At 42.8% G+C, this 13,432-nt stretch overlaps 1 protein-coding gene across 3 annotated transcripts in view; it reads left to right on the top strand.

The window, feature by feature from the left end:
* The first annotated feature begins 9,554 nt into the window (after nucleotides 1–9,554).
* Nucleotides 9,555–13,432, top strand: part of SMCHD1 (structural maintenance of chromosomes flexible hinge domain containing 1) — a 123,030-nt gene continuing 119,152 nt past the window's right edge. For 2 of the 3 annotated variants that reach the window (XM_072998827.2, XM_072998825.2), the window contains exon 1: nucleotides 9,605–9,860. In XM_072998827.2, coding sequence (XP_072854928.2) covers nucleotides 9,702–9,860 — 159 coding nt within the window. In that variant the 5' untranslated portion in view covers nucleotides 9,605–9,701. Of the gene's footprint in view, nucleotides 9,861–13,432 lie in introns of all 3 variants that reach the window. The other variant, XM_072998828.2, reaches the window with a different exon arrangement.

Genomic DNA, 13,432 nt, shown 5'->3' with positions numbered 1-13,432 from the left:
CTCTGGAATGGGGAAATGGCCAGGACTGCTGACGCAATCTCTCCTAAGCATTCAGACTACCTCCAGGTTTACTGGGGGGATGAAACAAATGAGATGGAGACTAGAGTGACAACTGCAGAAAATTCCAACTGAACACAGGCTAGAGCCCATGGGAAGGCCTATTTAGTGGCAGTGGTGGCAGGAAAGAAGTACCATATTTTGCAGTGTATACAACCCCCCATGTATAAAACACCCCCCCTAATTTTGACCCTTGATGGAGGCGGAGGAGCAGTTAATGGGCAACTGGTCCTCCACCTCCACCTCCTGCTATCTCCACTGCCCACCCAATTACCTCCTCCAGTGCGACTGCCGGGGCTCACCTCCAGCTCACGTTGCTGCCTTGTCCCCTACCCTAAGGAGGTTGTGGGAGGAGGTGATCTGGCGGAGGAAGAGGCGCCCGAGCACGCACAAGTGCTTGTTTGCTTCTGCCTCAGTCTCCTGCTGCCTCCGCCGCCGGAGGGGACAAGGCAGGGAGTGAGCTGAGCCGGTCAGTCCCAGTGGAGGTGGTGATGGGGGGGGGCAGAGAAGGCAGCAGCAAGAGGCGCCCGAGCGTGTGTGAATGCTCCTTCACCTCTGCCTCCTGCTGCCTCAGGACCACCAGAGGGGACAAGCCGTGAGCTCTGGAAGGGGCAATTAGGCAGCGGCGGCGGCAGCAAGAGGCGCCCGAGGGCGCGCACAACTGCTTCCTTCCATGTATAAAACAACTTTTCCTCTAATTATTTTAGGGAAAAGTGTCATTTTATACACGGAAAAATATGGTAATTCTTTTGTGCCACATTTTGTTTGCAGAAAGACACTCAGCAAAGCACTTCCAAGTGGTCAAGGTCCTATTAAATGCTGGCCCCCAGAAAATAGTGCAGACCACACTGCACCTTGCTGTGAAGAATTTGCATAGCACTTTGTGGGCAAACTTGCTTGGACTTGCTCTGACTTGATGCTGTAGTTAATACAGGTCCTGTAGATATAAATATGGCCCCTGCTTCTCCTGTGTTAATGAGTAAGTTTCAGCATTTGCAGCCTTTATGTGGACCCTGGATTCACCTTGGATTGGTGAAGGCTACTGTGGCATTCACCCTCGTGCCCCTTGCCTGACCTTCAAACAGAGAGCACACAAAGGCAAACTACTACTACTTTTTACCCCGCTGCCACCAGTTGATCACTAAATCAACTTTAATTATGGAAGGATGAAGATTCAGGTCCAAAATTCACTGTCTTTTAAATAAAACATTTTTATTCATTAGAGATCTCTGAATATTAATCATAGCTAACTTCTATTATCATCAATCACAAACCTCTATTTGTTATTACAGTTCTTATTCACTTTTCACTCTAATCACCTTAGATCTCCCAAATACCACACTCTATCTCCTTCTCCACTCTCTGACTTTCTGACTGACTCTCTGACTCCGCCTCTTTATACATATCTCTCGACTCCGCCTCTCAGCAACATTAGCCTGCAACATGAATATTCATAACTACTTAACATAACAAGGGTGAATGCTGCATACCTCCCCCCTTAAATATGTTTGTTTGGGAGGGGAAACGAGTTTTTCCTCCTAAACAAACAGGCACAATTGCATTTAACTTTACTTACCATATAACACATTTAACATGACAATTTCTATACCTTATACGCTAAACATTTCACTACTAATCCATAATATACTTTACCTTATCAGTGACACCTATTATTTTACATTTTACGTTACCAACCTTACAGAAATCGCAATCAGGAAACTTTCACATACATTTATTTTAGTTTACATAAAATAATTAATTAGTAAATCATAGTCTGTTCCAGTTTCTTTTAAAAGTCCTTGCATCAGTCATCTAGCCTCCTGGAAAGTGCATCCACAACAATGTTGTGGGCTTTCGAGGCACAATCTGAGTCGCTGTTGCAATGTCCAAATTTGCGAAGTCCGAGTCTTTCACCTTCCCATTGTAGTCTGACACACCGTGGACTGGTCCGGTAGTTACTGCCTCCTTCAGCTGGACAAATGTCTGCTGGCACTCAGGAGTCCTTCTGTTGATCACTGGCTCCTTCCTCTGCAACCTGTTCCGCCAACTGGCAGTCATTGGCCACTCAGTTGACCACTGGATGTCGTCTGCTGGTCATTTTATAGTGAAGCCCACTTTAAGTCTGGCTCGGGGCTTCACTTTCTCATCTGGGGAAAGGGTAGGCAGTTCCCTCTCCTCCTCCTGAACATCTTTAGATGCGTCCCTCTTTAAGGCATCAGGGCTTACATCTTCCTCCTTCTGAATCTCATAATTTCCCTTGTTCAATTTTGACACTACTGTACTTTATAGGGACCCTTCCCAAGCTAACTGTAGCTTGAGACCTTTGGCTGGTCTAAGTCAGTGGTTCTTAACCTTTTTGAAAGAAACGCCCCCTTGAGCCATTGAGGAAGTTATCATCGCCCCCCCTCCCCGCAGTGATATTTTATTTATTTATTTATTTATTTATTTATTTATTTATTTATTTATTTATTTATTTAAGACACTTAAATCCAATGACCCCTGAAAACAAAATTAAATTCCAAGAAAATGAAATGCCCCCAAAAAGTAGCATTTAATGATTTAGTTGCAAGTGAATTTTAAGACGCAAAAAGAAATATAAAAAGGGCATAAAAACAAATGCAGGAACTAAAAATTTCAAGACAAAAACTCTGAAACTAAATTAAAATTGGAGGAAAATATATATTCATGCACACTGTAAAAAGGCTTGCAGCCATCTTCACAGGTTTGGCTTGCTCCAGCGCCCCCCTACCGCCCCCTTCTGCTCCAGCGCCCCCACACCGCCCCTTTTCGTTCCACCGCCCCCCTGAAAAATGAAATCACCCCCTGGGGGGCATTATCGCCCAGGTTAAGAACCACTGGTCTAAGTAAAAGAACTTCATCTTCTGGCCCAAAAGTTCTTTCCTGGCTTTTCTTCAGTGATCTTTTGCAACCTGCTCATATTTTCTATTACTGACTCTGGGTCACTTTCACGATTGTCTTCCCAGTTCATGTGCACTAATGTGCCATTAATTTTTTCAATTAGTCCATTAGTCTCAGGATGATATGGTGTAGAGTTGATTTTGGTTATCCCACAGGCCTTGCATAATCTATTTACCAGTCTGGAGGTGAAGCTAGTTCCCAAATCACTATTTTGCAACAAATCCCAATCAGCTCATGTAATTGATTAAGACATCTGCCACCGTGTCAGTTTCCATGTTACATAATGGAATTGCCTCAGGATATCTAGTGGCAAAATCCATAATGGTCAGAATCTACTTATTTCCTCTTCTGGTGGCTTTAGGCAAAGGACCCACCAGATCAATTCCTAGCCTTTGGAATGGGGCAGAGATGACTGGCAAAGGACATAATTCGGCTTTAGTCCTGCCCTGTCCCTTGTCTCTGACAGACATCACGGGTTCTGCAATAATAAGTACCCATACCTGGCCAAAAGAAGTTCTGGGCAACCCTTCTTTTGGTTCATGTGATCCCCATCTGTGCCCCAAACAAACTACTGTGAGCTTGATTTATGATTTTCTCCCTATATTTACTTGGGACCACTAATTGCCTCTGGGGTTCTCCTTTTCCTCTGCATGCGGTGTTTAAAGTTTCCCTGTACAAAAGGTCTTTATCCATGAAAAGCTCTCAAGGCATTCAGGAGACAATACAGTGGGCTATGGAATATGGATATGGAACAACTGAGTGGTTCAAAATTGGGAAATGACTGCATTGGAGTTGTGGCTTTGAAGTTACAGCTGAAGAAGCTGTTGATTGGATATAACACCCCAGATCTTCAAACAAAGTAGTAAAGGCATGCGCATAGATCTTCCCATTTGGCTCTGACAGAGGTTCCAAAACTAATTTGACTTAGAAACAATACGCTTGTCAACAAAAGGGTTTATACCTACATGGAATTTGGGTAAGGTAAAAAAGAGAGATACCCTGCAGTTGGTACTCAATAGAAATTGAATACCTAATACAGCCCAGATACAGCCCCTCTTCAAAGTAATCTTGATCTCTTTGATAACTTCATCTTTGGGATTATCGGATCCTAGTTCATAAGATGCCAGCTGTCTTAAAATTTCATAGTCTATAGTGTTTTGAACAACTATGGTACCCCCTTTATTAGCTTTTGTTATGACATTGCGTCAGTAGCAAGAGCCTTTAAAGTACTTTCTACTCATATTTTGCTAAGGTGATAAAGCTTGTCTCTTTCTAATTGTTCCAAATCCTTTAAGACATAAGACATAAGAAATTTATTTGTCATTGCGCTCACAAGTGGGTGCAACGAAATGAGGTGCTCTTCCCCAAGGTAAAACTGGACAACACTACAAAAAAAAAAGTTAAAATATACACAACTTTCACCATCCAAATATAGATACCCCGTTTTCTCTCAGCAATTAAAAAGTCCACCAAAAACTTATGGCCCCGCATTTAAACTCAATACTGCACTTGGGTAAAAACTGTTCTTGAATCTGCTCGTCCTTGCTTTCAATACCCTGAATCTCCTTCCTGATGGTAATAGTTTAAAGAGCTGATATCCCGGATGAGAGGAGTCTTTCAGTATGTTAGATATCTTCCTCTTACATCTGTTCTTATACAATTCTTCCAAAGAGGGGAGTGAACAGCCAATGATGTTTTGGGCCGTCTTGATCACCCCTTGAATTGCCTTTTTCTCTGCCACTGTGCAGCTCGTGAACCATACACAGAGACAGATAGAAGGTGATTAACAAACTCTCAGTCAATTGTTGCTTTCTAAGAATCCTTAGAAAATACAACCGTTGTTGTGCCTTCCTGATTAACGCAGCGGTGTTTGCACTCCAAGTCAGGTCATTTGTTATGATAGTCCCAAGAAACTTACATTCAACCACCTGTTCCACACAAACTCCATCTATATACAGTGGCTGAATGTCTGCTCTTTTTTTCCTATAGTCCACTATGAATTCCTTGGTTTTTTGGATGTTAAATAAAAGATTATTTTTTTTGCACCAGCGGGATAGCTGTAATACCTCGTCCCGATACGCAGACTCATCATCCCCAGAGATAAGTCCTACTAGTGTAGTATCATCTGCAAATTTGATAATCCTATTACTGGGATGGTTATTGGTGCAATCTGATGAATAAATGGAGAACAGTAGTGGACTAAGGACACAGCCTTGTGGAGTGCCAGTGCTGAGTATCTTGTCAGTAGAGATGTAGTCATTCAGTTTAACCCTTTGTGGACGATTTGTTAAAAAATCCCAAATCCACAGACAGATAGAATCTGGAAAATCAAGATCTTTAAGTTTGTCTATTAATCTGTGGGGTATAATGGTGTTAAAAGCAGAGCTAAAGTCCGCGAACAGCATTCTTACATAATTCCCTTGTGTTTCCAAGTGGGATAAAGCCATATAAAGCACAGTATTGATTGCATCCTCGGTTGATCTATTTTCTTTATAAGCAAACTGAAGCCCATCAAAGGAATCAGGAAGGCAGGAGATAATATATTTCCGAACTAACTGCTCAAAGCACTTCATTAAGATTGAAGTTAGTGCCACCGGCCTGTAGTCATTCGGACTGTTTGTAGGCAACTTTTTAGGCAGTGGAACGATGACGGAAGCCTTGAGACAGACGGGAACTGCGCATAGTGTCAGGGATCGATTAAAAATTATAGTCCATATCCCGGCTAGCTGATCAGCACAGTCTTTTACCACCCGACCAGGAATTAAGTCGGGTCCAGCTGCTTTTCTGGAGTTAACCACTTTCATAGTCTGTCTCACATCCTGCTCATTCACAATGAAGGGGGGACTCTGCTGAGTAAATGATGGCAAACGAACAGTTTCAGTTTGATCGATCTCGAATCGAGCAAAAAAGTTGTTCAACTCCTCAGCCACCTCCATGCCTCCGCCCGAGGAAACCTTTTTTGCTTTGTAGTTTGTTAGTTGTTGAACCCCCTGCCAAACTTGCCTCATGTTATTGCTGAGAAAGCAGTCTTCAATTCTCCTCTTGTATTCGGCCTTAGCTTGCTTAATGCCTCTCCTCAAGTTCATTCTTGCTGCACTGTAGTCTAGATCATCCCCAGACTTAAAAGCCTTATTTCTAGCATACAACAGGCGTTTAACCTTCCCGGTCATCCAAGGTTTTTGATTGGGATAAACCCGGATACGTTTATCCACTGTGACCGTGTCAATACAGTGTGCCATATACCCTAACACTGCAGCTGTATGTTCTTCCAGATCAGGATGGTCAAAAACTTCCCAATTCGTTTGTTCAAAACAGTCCTTTAACTGCTCCATTGCTCCCTCCGGCCAGCTTTTCACTGTCTTGACTACTGGCCCTGACTGTTTTCTCAGAGGAATATACTCCGGAGCTAAAAACAGGGACATATGGTCAGACTGGCCCAAGTGTGGCAATTGTAATATCCTGTATCCATTTGCAATATTCGTGCAGACCTTATCTAAGGTGTTCAGCCCCCTAGTAGCACACCTTACATGTTGATGGAATTTGGGGAGGACTGCACGTAGATCTACATGATTGAAGTCTCCTGCAATAATGTATACAGCATCCGGAAATTTACTTTGCAAGTTGCCAATTTCATCGCCCAGATGACCCAGCGCCAAATCCGCATTTGCATCCGGCGGAATATAAACAACAAGAATAATTACAACGCTGAATTCCCGTGGAAGGTAAAAAGGTCTGCATTTAACAGACAGATATTCCAGCTCCAAAGAGCTATGACGTGTTATAATCTCTGAGTTTGTGCACCAGCTCTCTCTAACAAACACGCACAATCCTCCTCCTCTGCACTTCCCCACATTCCTGTCTCTGTCCAAACGATGTAATAAAAAACCTTCCATATCAATAACAGTGTTTGGAATAGTGGGGTTCAGCCAGGTTTCAGTGATTAACAGCACGCAACAGTTTTTCACAAACTTACTTGAGGAGACCTGTAACCTTAAGTCATCCATCTTGTTTGCCACTGATCTGGCATTAGTCAGAAAGAGACTTGGGAGTGGTAGTCGCTTTGTCTGTTTTTGCAGCCTATACAAAACACCAGCCCTACAGCCCCTTTTCTTCTTCCTCTCCTTACGTTTCCTTTTCCTTCTCACTCTCGCTTTTGCCGGAATTACAGTCCACAGAGAGCCGGGGGACCTTGCAATCTCTGATGGTATGCCATGTTTCCAAATAAACTTAGCTGTTATCTCCTTTACTACCAATTTCTCAAAAGTTGAATCTGTATCTATTTCTCTATAGCTGAATCTTGGTTGACAGGCAACATAGAAGATAAACAAATTATAAAAACTTTTTTGTGTCTGTGGACTAATATACAGATAGTTTTTGTGGGTTTTCCAGGCTGTTTGGCCGTGTTCTTAAGAACACGGCCAAACAGCCCAGAAAGCCCACAACCATCTGATCCTGGCCGCAAATACCTTTGAGAATACAATATACAGATACAGTATTCCAAAATATTATTGTGCTTTAATAGTTCTAAGAAACATGAATAAATCAAGTCTTAATTATGTGGGATTATGCTAGGGAATAATCACAAAGGATAAACCTTTCCCAATAACTCCTTTTTCAATTGTGTTTCAGATCTCTGCTGGAGAGATGAACTATTAACTTCTGGCAAATCAAACTATGGGAGATGTGATCCATATGGCAATCTTCCTGGTGCTGCTGTTATGATTCTGTCTCTTGCATTGGTTATGTCTTCCTTCTGCCTCCAAAACAGAGAAAGACTTCAGTGTAATATCAGTGTCACTATTTCCATCTGCCACAGACTCCCAGTCTATGTAGGAAATTGTAGTGTTCCTTCCACTAAAAGGTCACTTTCTTGGATTTGTTAATTACCCAGGATAAAATTTTTGGAAGCATAGTTTGTCACTGAGAAATTTGTTAGATTCATTCAGCACTTCATAAGAACTCTTGAGTTTATTATCAAAAGTAGATAAATGTTGTTTGTTCACTTTATTTCTCCATCTGTTTAAGGTCTTCTTTAATTCGATGATAACACTTGATTATGTGTCCATAATCAATATAAAAGTTTGGGAGCATTTTTTTTTTGAGGATGGCATTCCATTTGTCAACAAGTTCTTTTATCTATAAGCCATATCAATACACACAAACCCATATGTACAAATATATTTGCATCAATGTACTAATGTATTGAGTGAGAAGGAAGCTTGATTGGTAATTTCAACTTCTTTCTGTTTTATAGCTTCAACCATAACTTTTGCTTTAAACCTAAGAGTGTGTTTTTTTCTTTTGAGAATTTTCTGGTTCTTCAGACACAGGAACCTATGGGACTCAATGCTGGGAAAACAAAGTGTCTAATGAGAACAAATTTTAGAATCTACCACATAAACTAAGGAAGTTGTCAACAGCAACATCACAATTTGTACTCAGCAGGTTCTTCCACGGAAACCTACCTGGATTTCTAAAAAAACCACCAAACACTCATAAAGCAGGAACAGCACCATTTAAGTCTCCTTAAAGACTAAGTCCTGCATACTATACTTTACTGACAATCTTCCCATCCATGAAGTGCTGACATGCTGCTCAAAGTCCTCTATCAACCATATCAAACATAATTGTAGTGGCTAGATGAGTCACTACAATGCAATAGATTGCACTATTTATTCGAAGCTTTTATACTTCTCCCTTCAGACTCTGGGGCAAACAATTTTAGTAAGGGCGTTAGCCATTTTTCAGATTTGCTAATAGGCACTTATTGTGGATAATCATAAGCTTGGCCAGCACATGAATTTAGACCAACATTCTTTCCTGGAAGATGGTAGGGCAATACAAACCTAGTTTTCTGAGAAGCATTGCACAGGGATTCTTTTCTTAAAATAATAGCAGTAGGTAGCAAAGGTCTGAAGGAAGAGAACCAAGGATTACAAAGATTTATTCGCACTTCTTAATTTAAATTTTATAATATTATTAGACCGATTGCATCCCTTTCCATTTTCTTCTTCGTATACTGAAACTTGTGTATATTGAAACTACGTGTGTGTTTGATTTCTCTGCTTGGGGGACTAGCCTAGGATTTTCACCTTGTCCGATTCCCTTTTCTCTCTTGAGTAACCTTTCACGTTGGGCTTCCCTTTTGAAGGCGGCTGCACTCCAGGACTCTTCCTTTATCGTGTCTTGCTGTCACAGTCCCAAATTAACTAAAGTTTGGGTTGCTAAAAAAGCGTAGCTTGCTTCCGCATCCGGAGCTTAACAACCCGCAGAACACCTTCGGTTTCGTTTCTGCTTTTTCGAGTTAGATAGCAGCATCCAAAGAGCTCGGTGACCGCGTCGCGAGATTAACTTTCGACTTCCCCTCCCTCCCAAACTCAATGCTTGGCGCTAGGCTTCAAAACGGACGTGACGTGCCTTTCTTTCCTCAGACGGGCGCCGAGACCCCCGCGGCCGGATTGAAACTCCCGCGAGCTCTTGCGCTTCCGGGTTTCCCCTTCTCTCCGCCCCGCCCCCTTTCCGAACCTCTTCCAATCCTTTGTCTTGGTTGCCACAGCAAAGAGGCCCCACCCATTCCCCCTTTCGCCCCCGCCCCTCGAACAGGCCCCGCCCCCTCCCTTTCTCCTCACACCCCCGCCCCTTTCCTCCGTGACGAAGTCGCCGCTGGGCCAAGCGGGGGCGCTTGTCATTTTCGGCCGGGGCGCCTGGTAATTTGTCGCCCCAACATGGCAGCGGAGGAAGGGGGCAGGGGCGGCGGCGGCGGCGGCGGCAAAATCCTCACGGTGTACGTCTACGATCGCCGCCCGGACAAATCCGAGGACAACGAGAAAGTTTTCCAGTGTCCTGAGGGAAACTATGAGGACTTCCGCGGCGCTGTTTGCCAGGTAACGGAGGGAAGGAGGGAGGTTGGAAATGCGTCACCGTGGAACCAACAAGCACCTCCCGGGGCAGCCCGTGTTTCGGGCGACTGAGGGTTCGCTTCCCCGTGGTCGTCGTCGTCAACAAGCAGGAGCATCCTCTCCGCCGCCGCCGCCGCCGGTCCACCTGCCAAACGACGCAGGGCGCCGGGGCAGCGCGAGACGGATGTGGATTTGAGCGGCATTCCGGCACGTGCCGAGGCCGTTGAAGGGGCAGCGCGTGTCTGCCTCAAGGCTTGCTTCGCCTTGACCGCCGGAAAAGCGCGCGGAAGGGGTCGCGTTCAGGGGCGGGCAGAGCGGGGCGGGCAGAGCGGGGCGGGCGGCCCTCCCGGTCGCTGGGCTGGCTGAAGAAAGGAAGGGGAGGGGAGGGGGAAAGCGAAAGCGGCTCCTTCGCGGGGAGAGCTGTCATCGGGTTGGGAGGGGGAACGGCGGGAGAGGGAGCCGGGCGAGACTCCCGACGGCCCCCTACTGGTCGCGGCGGTGAAGTGAATGCCGAGGCGGCCGTGACTCTCGCTCGCAGAGCGAGCCGAGAGAAGCTTTGCGTGGCGCGGTGATCGTATCAAACAGAGCAGTAAATTGTGGTCCTCTAGCCTCGGTGCACGTTGACTTTTCTCAGCAACCCCCAAGGCTTGTTTTAAAAGAACTTTTCATTTTTAGGGCAACTCCTCTGAACCCCCAGAAACTCAGATTTTCTGAATGATTGATACGACCTCTGCTGCAGTATAGATAGATTAATCTTGATTGCTGGTGTCTAGTAATATGAATGGCTGCGGAGAGAGAACCTTAATGTGTGTTGTGGCTCACTAACTGCAGTGACCAACCCTTGAACCACATGCATCCCTTGACTGCCACTTACCACTTTTTTTCTTGGTATAGTAGTTGATCTGCCCAGCTCATTTTCCAATCCTAAAAAAAGCACTGCCAATTATTCTTTTTGACACAACTCCGGGAGGCAGTAGAAGACAGGAGGGCCTGGCGTGCTCTGGTCCATGGGGTCACGAAGAGTCGGACACGACTAAACGACTAAACACACACACACAATTATTCTTTTATATATTGTTTTGCTGTTTTTCTACCACAGTTTTTTGTTGTCTTAATCACTTAGGGAAATATGGATGATAGTAGCTCCATATTTTGCAGTCTGAGGTTTGTCAGATATTTAAAATTTGTGCAATTAGCCAGTTTTATTCTGTAAATCCTGAATTAAGGAGTCAAGTTTTTTTACATTGAACTGTTTGTGTGTACATAAATATTTGATGTGCCAGATGTCAGTCAAGTCAGTTTCTAAATAAGTTCCTTTTTTCATTTCTTTAATAATTTTTTTAAAAGATTACAAAGCAGAAAGGAATGGTCAAAGCAAAACAACAGGCTAATCTTCAAGGAGAAGAAAATTGGAAGTTCCAGTGGTGATGGGGGTTGACAAATTCTTAAAGGGGCATTAGTGAGTAGCATTTGTAGTGGAAAGTGATACTGACATAAGTTTTCATAGACAGTGGCACTCAAGTTAACCTTTTATTAGTAAAATAGGACCCTCTTATCCAGTAGGAACCCTTCAACTGCTGAGAACTTCCAGAGACAGTGGTTTTTGCTTGGGGAGTTCTCCACTTCTTTTCACTCCTGAAAAAAAAGGAGGGCAATGAGTGCTGTTCAGGGCACATCTGGTTTAGGGAGGCGAGAGAAAAGGTTAAAAATGACCATTTGTGTAGCCTGTGATGGGAGCTGGTGGCAGAAATTTGGCTCCTAGACCCCTTAGATCTCATGTGAAAAACAGATTTGCATTACTAAACTCAATTGACTGCAAACCAGAGTGTAAGTAAAGCATGTTTATTTGTGTATAGCTTTAGCCATTACAAAAGAAGTTTGAATAGGATAAAATATTAAATATAATATAAAAATAAGACTGTCTAAAAACAACATTATCATGTGAAACAGTTCAATCCTCAGTTAAAACATGATCATTATAACTACAGAACTTCCTTCTTAAAACCATTGCTCTAAAAGCAAAGCCGGCTGCCATTTCAGGAATGTATGGCACTTTATCCTCCAATAGAAAAAGTATCAAATATGCACCAGATCTACCAAATATGAGCCCTAACTCTTGGAACAAAGCTACTCTCTGATCTTTATAGATTGGGCAGTCAAATAAATAGTGGGTTAGATCTTCAACTGCATTATTTCCACATGGGCAAACTCTTTCCTCCAATGGTGCAAACCAGAAGACCTGTGAAATGAAACTAGTGATTATATCCTGAAAGAATGCAGAAGGAGTACTACAACAGTCAGAAGAAAAGAAATGCTTTAAGGGATGACTGAGATGTTAAAATTGCTAACAACAAATAAAAATAAAGAAAAGAAAAAAGAAAGGTGATGGAAATAGGAACAATGCAAGTTTTCAATGACCAGGATGTGAGGATAAAGAAGTGTATTATAATCATGTTTACAAAGAAATAGGGTAAAATAATGAAAAGAAAAGGAAGTATGAGCTCTCTTTCACATAATCCAAGAAATCTAAGTGAAATTTAAACTAAGATTAGGAACACTGAAAGATAAAAGGGGGGATACTAGAATAGGATAAAATAAAAAGAAGGCACTATACTAAAGAACTGTACAGAAGAGTTACACAAATGATAAAGTCCTTCAAAGAATCTTTTGATGAATAGCCTACAGATAGAAAGTAAATTGAAATCTCCTCTCAGAGTAGTTGGAAGAAATAGAACAGAATGAAAAGATAGGTACTTTATTTGAAGCTATAGAGAGAAAATATAACAAACCTTTGAAGACTGTATCAACAAATAAGGAAAACCAGTAGACCACAGACTGGAAATGCTGGGTTATAAATTCCAGTTTCAAAGAAAGGAAACATCAAACTACTATTGCATTAATTTCTCATAAAAACAAAGTGGTGCCCAAGGTTTTACAGGAAAGACTTTTATCATATGTAGATGAACTGTAAAATATCCAGTGAGTGTTTCAGAAAAAGAAGAGATGTTAGAGAACAAATTGGAAATACAGTAGTGCCTTGACTTATGAACTTAATCTGTCCCAGAAGATAGTTGTTGTGGGTTTTTTGGGCTCTTTGGCCGTGTTCTGAAGGTTGTTCTTCCTAACGTTTCACCAGTCTCTGTGGCCGGCATCTTCAGACCAGAGCACAGAGTGCTGTCCTCTGAAGATGCCGGCCACAGAGACTGGCGAAACATTAGGAAGAGCAACCTTTAGGACAGTACCAAAGAGCCCGAAAAACCCACAACAACCATTAGATCCCGGCTGTGAAAGCCTTCGCGAATATATTGTCCCAGAAGATGTTCATAAATCAAAACATTTGTAAGTCAAAGCACCATTTCCCATTGAAATGCATGGGAATGGGATTAATTCGTTCCAGCATTTCAAAAAATAAATAAATACCAAAATAAAAATAAACAGAGCAAGTCCCATGCTGGGACTGCAAAACAAACAAAAAAAACCCCCAAAAACCAACAACACAACAAATCCAAAAATAAACATTGGAGCAAGTCCCACGCTGGGACTGAAAAAAAAAAACC

Source organism: Pogona vitticeps, chromosome 4 (assembly GCF_051106095.1).
Source record: "Pogona vitticeps strain Pit_001003342236 chromosome 4, PviZW2.1, whole genome shotgun sequence".
NCBI classification, from domain to species: Eukaryota; Metazoa; Chordata; class Lepidosauria; order Squamata; family Agamidae; genus Pogona; species Pogona vitticeps.
The sequence above is the reverse complement of the archived record's forward strand: the minus strand, read 5'-3'. Positions and strand labels throughout refer to the sequence as shown.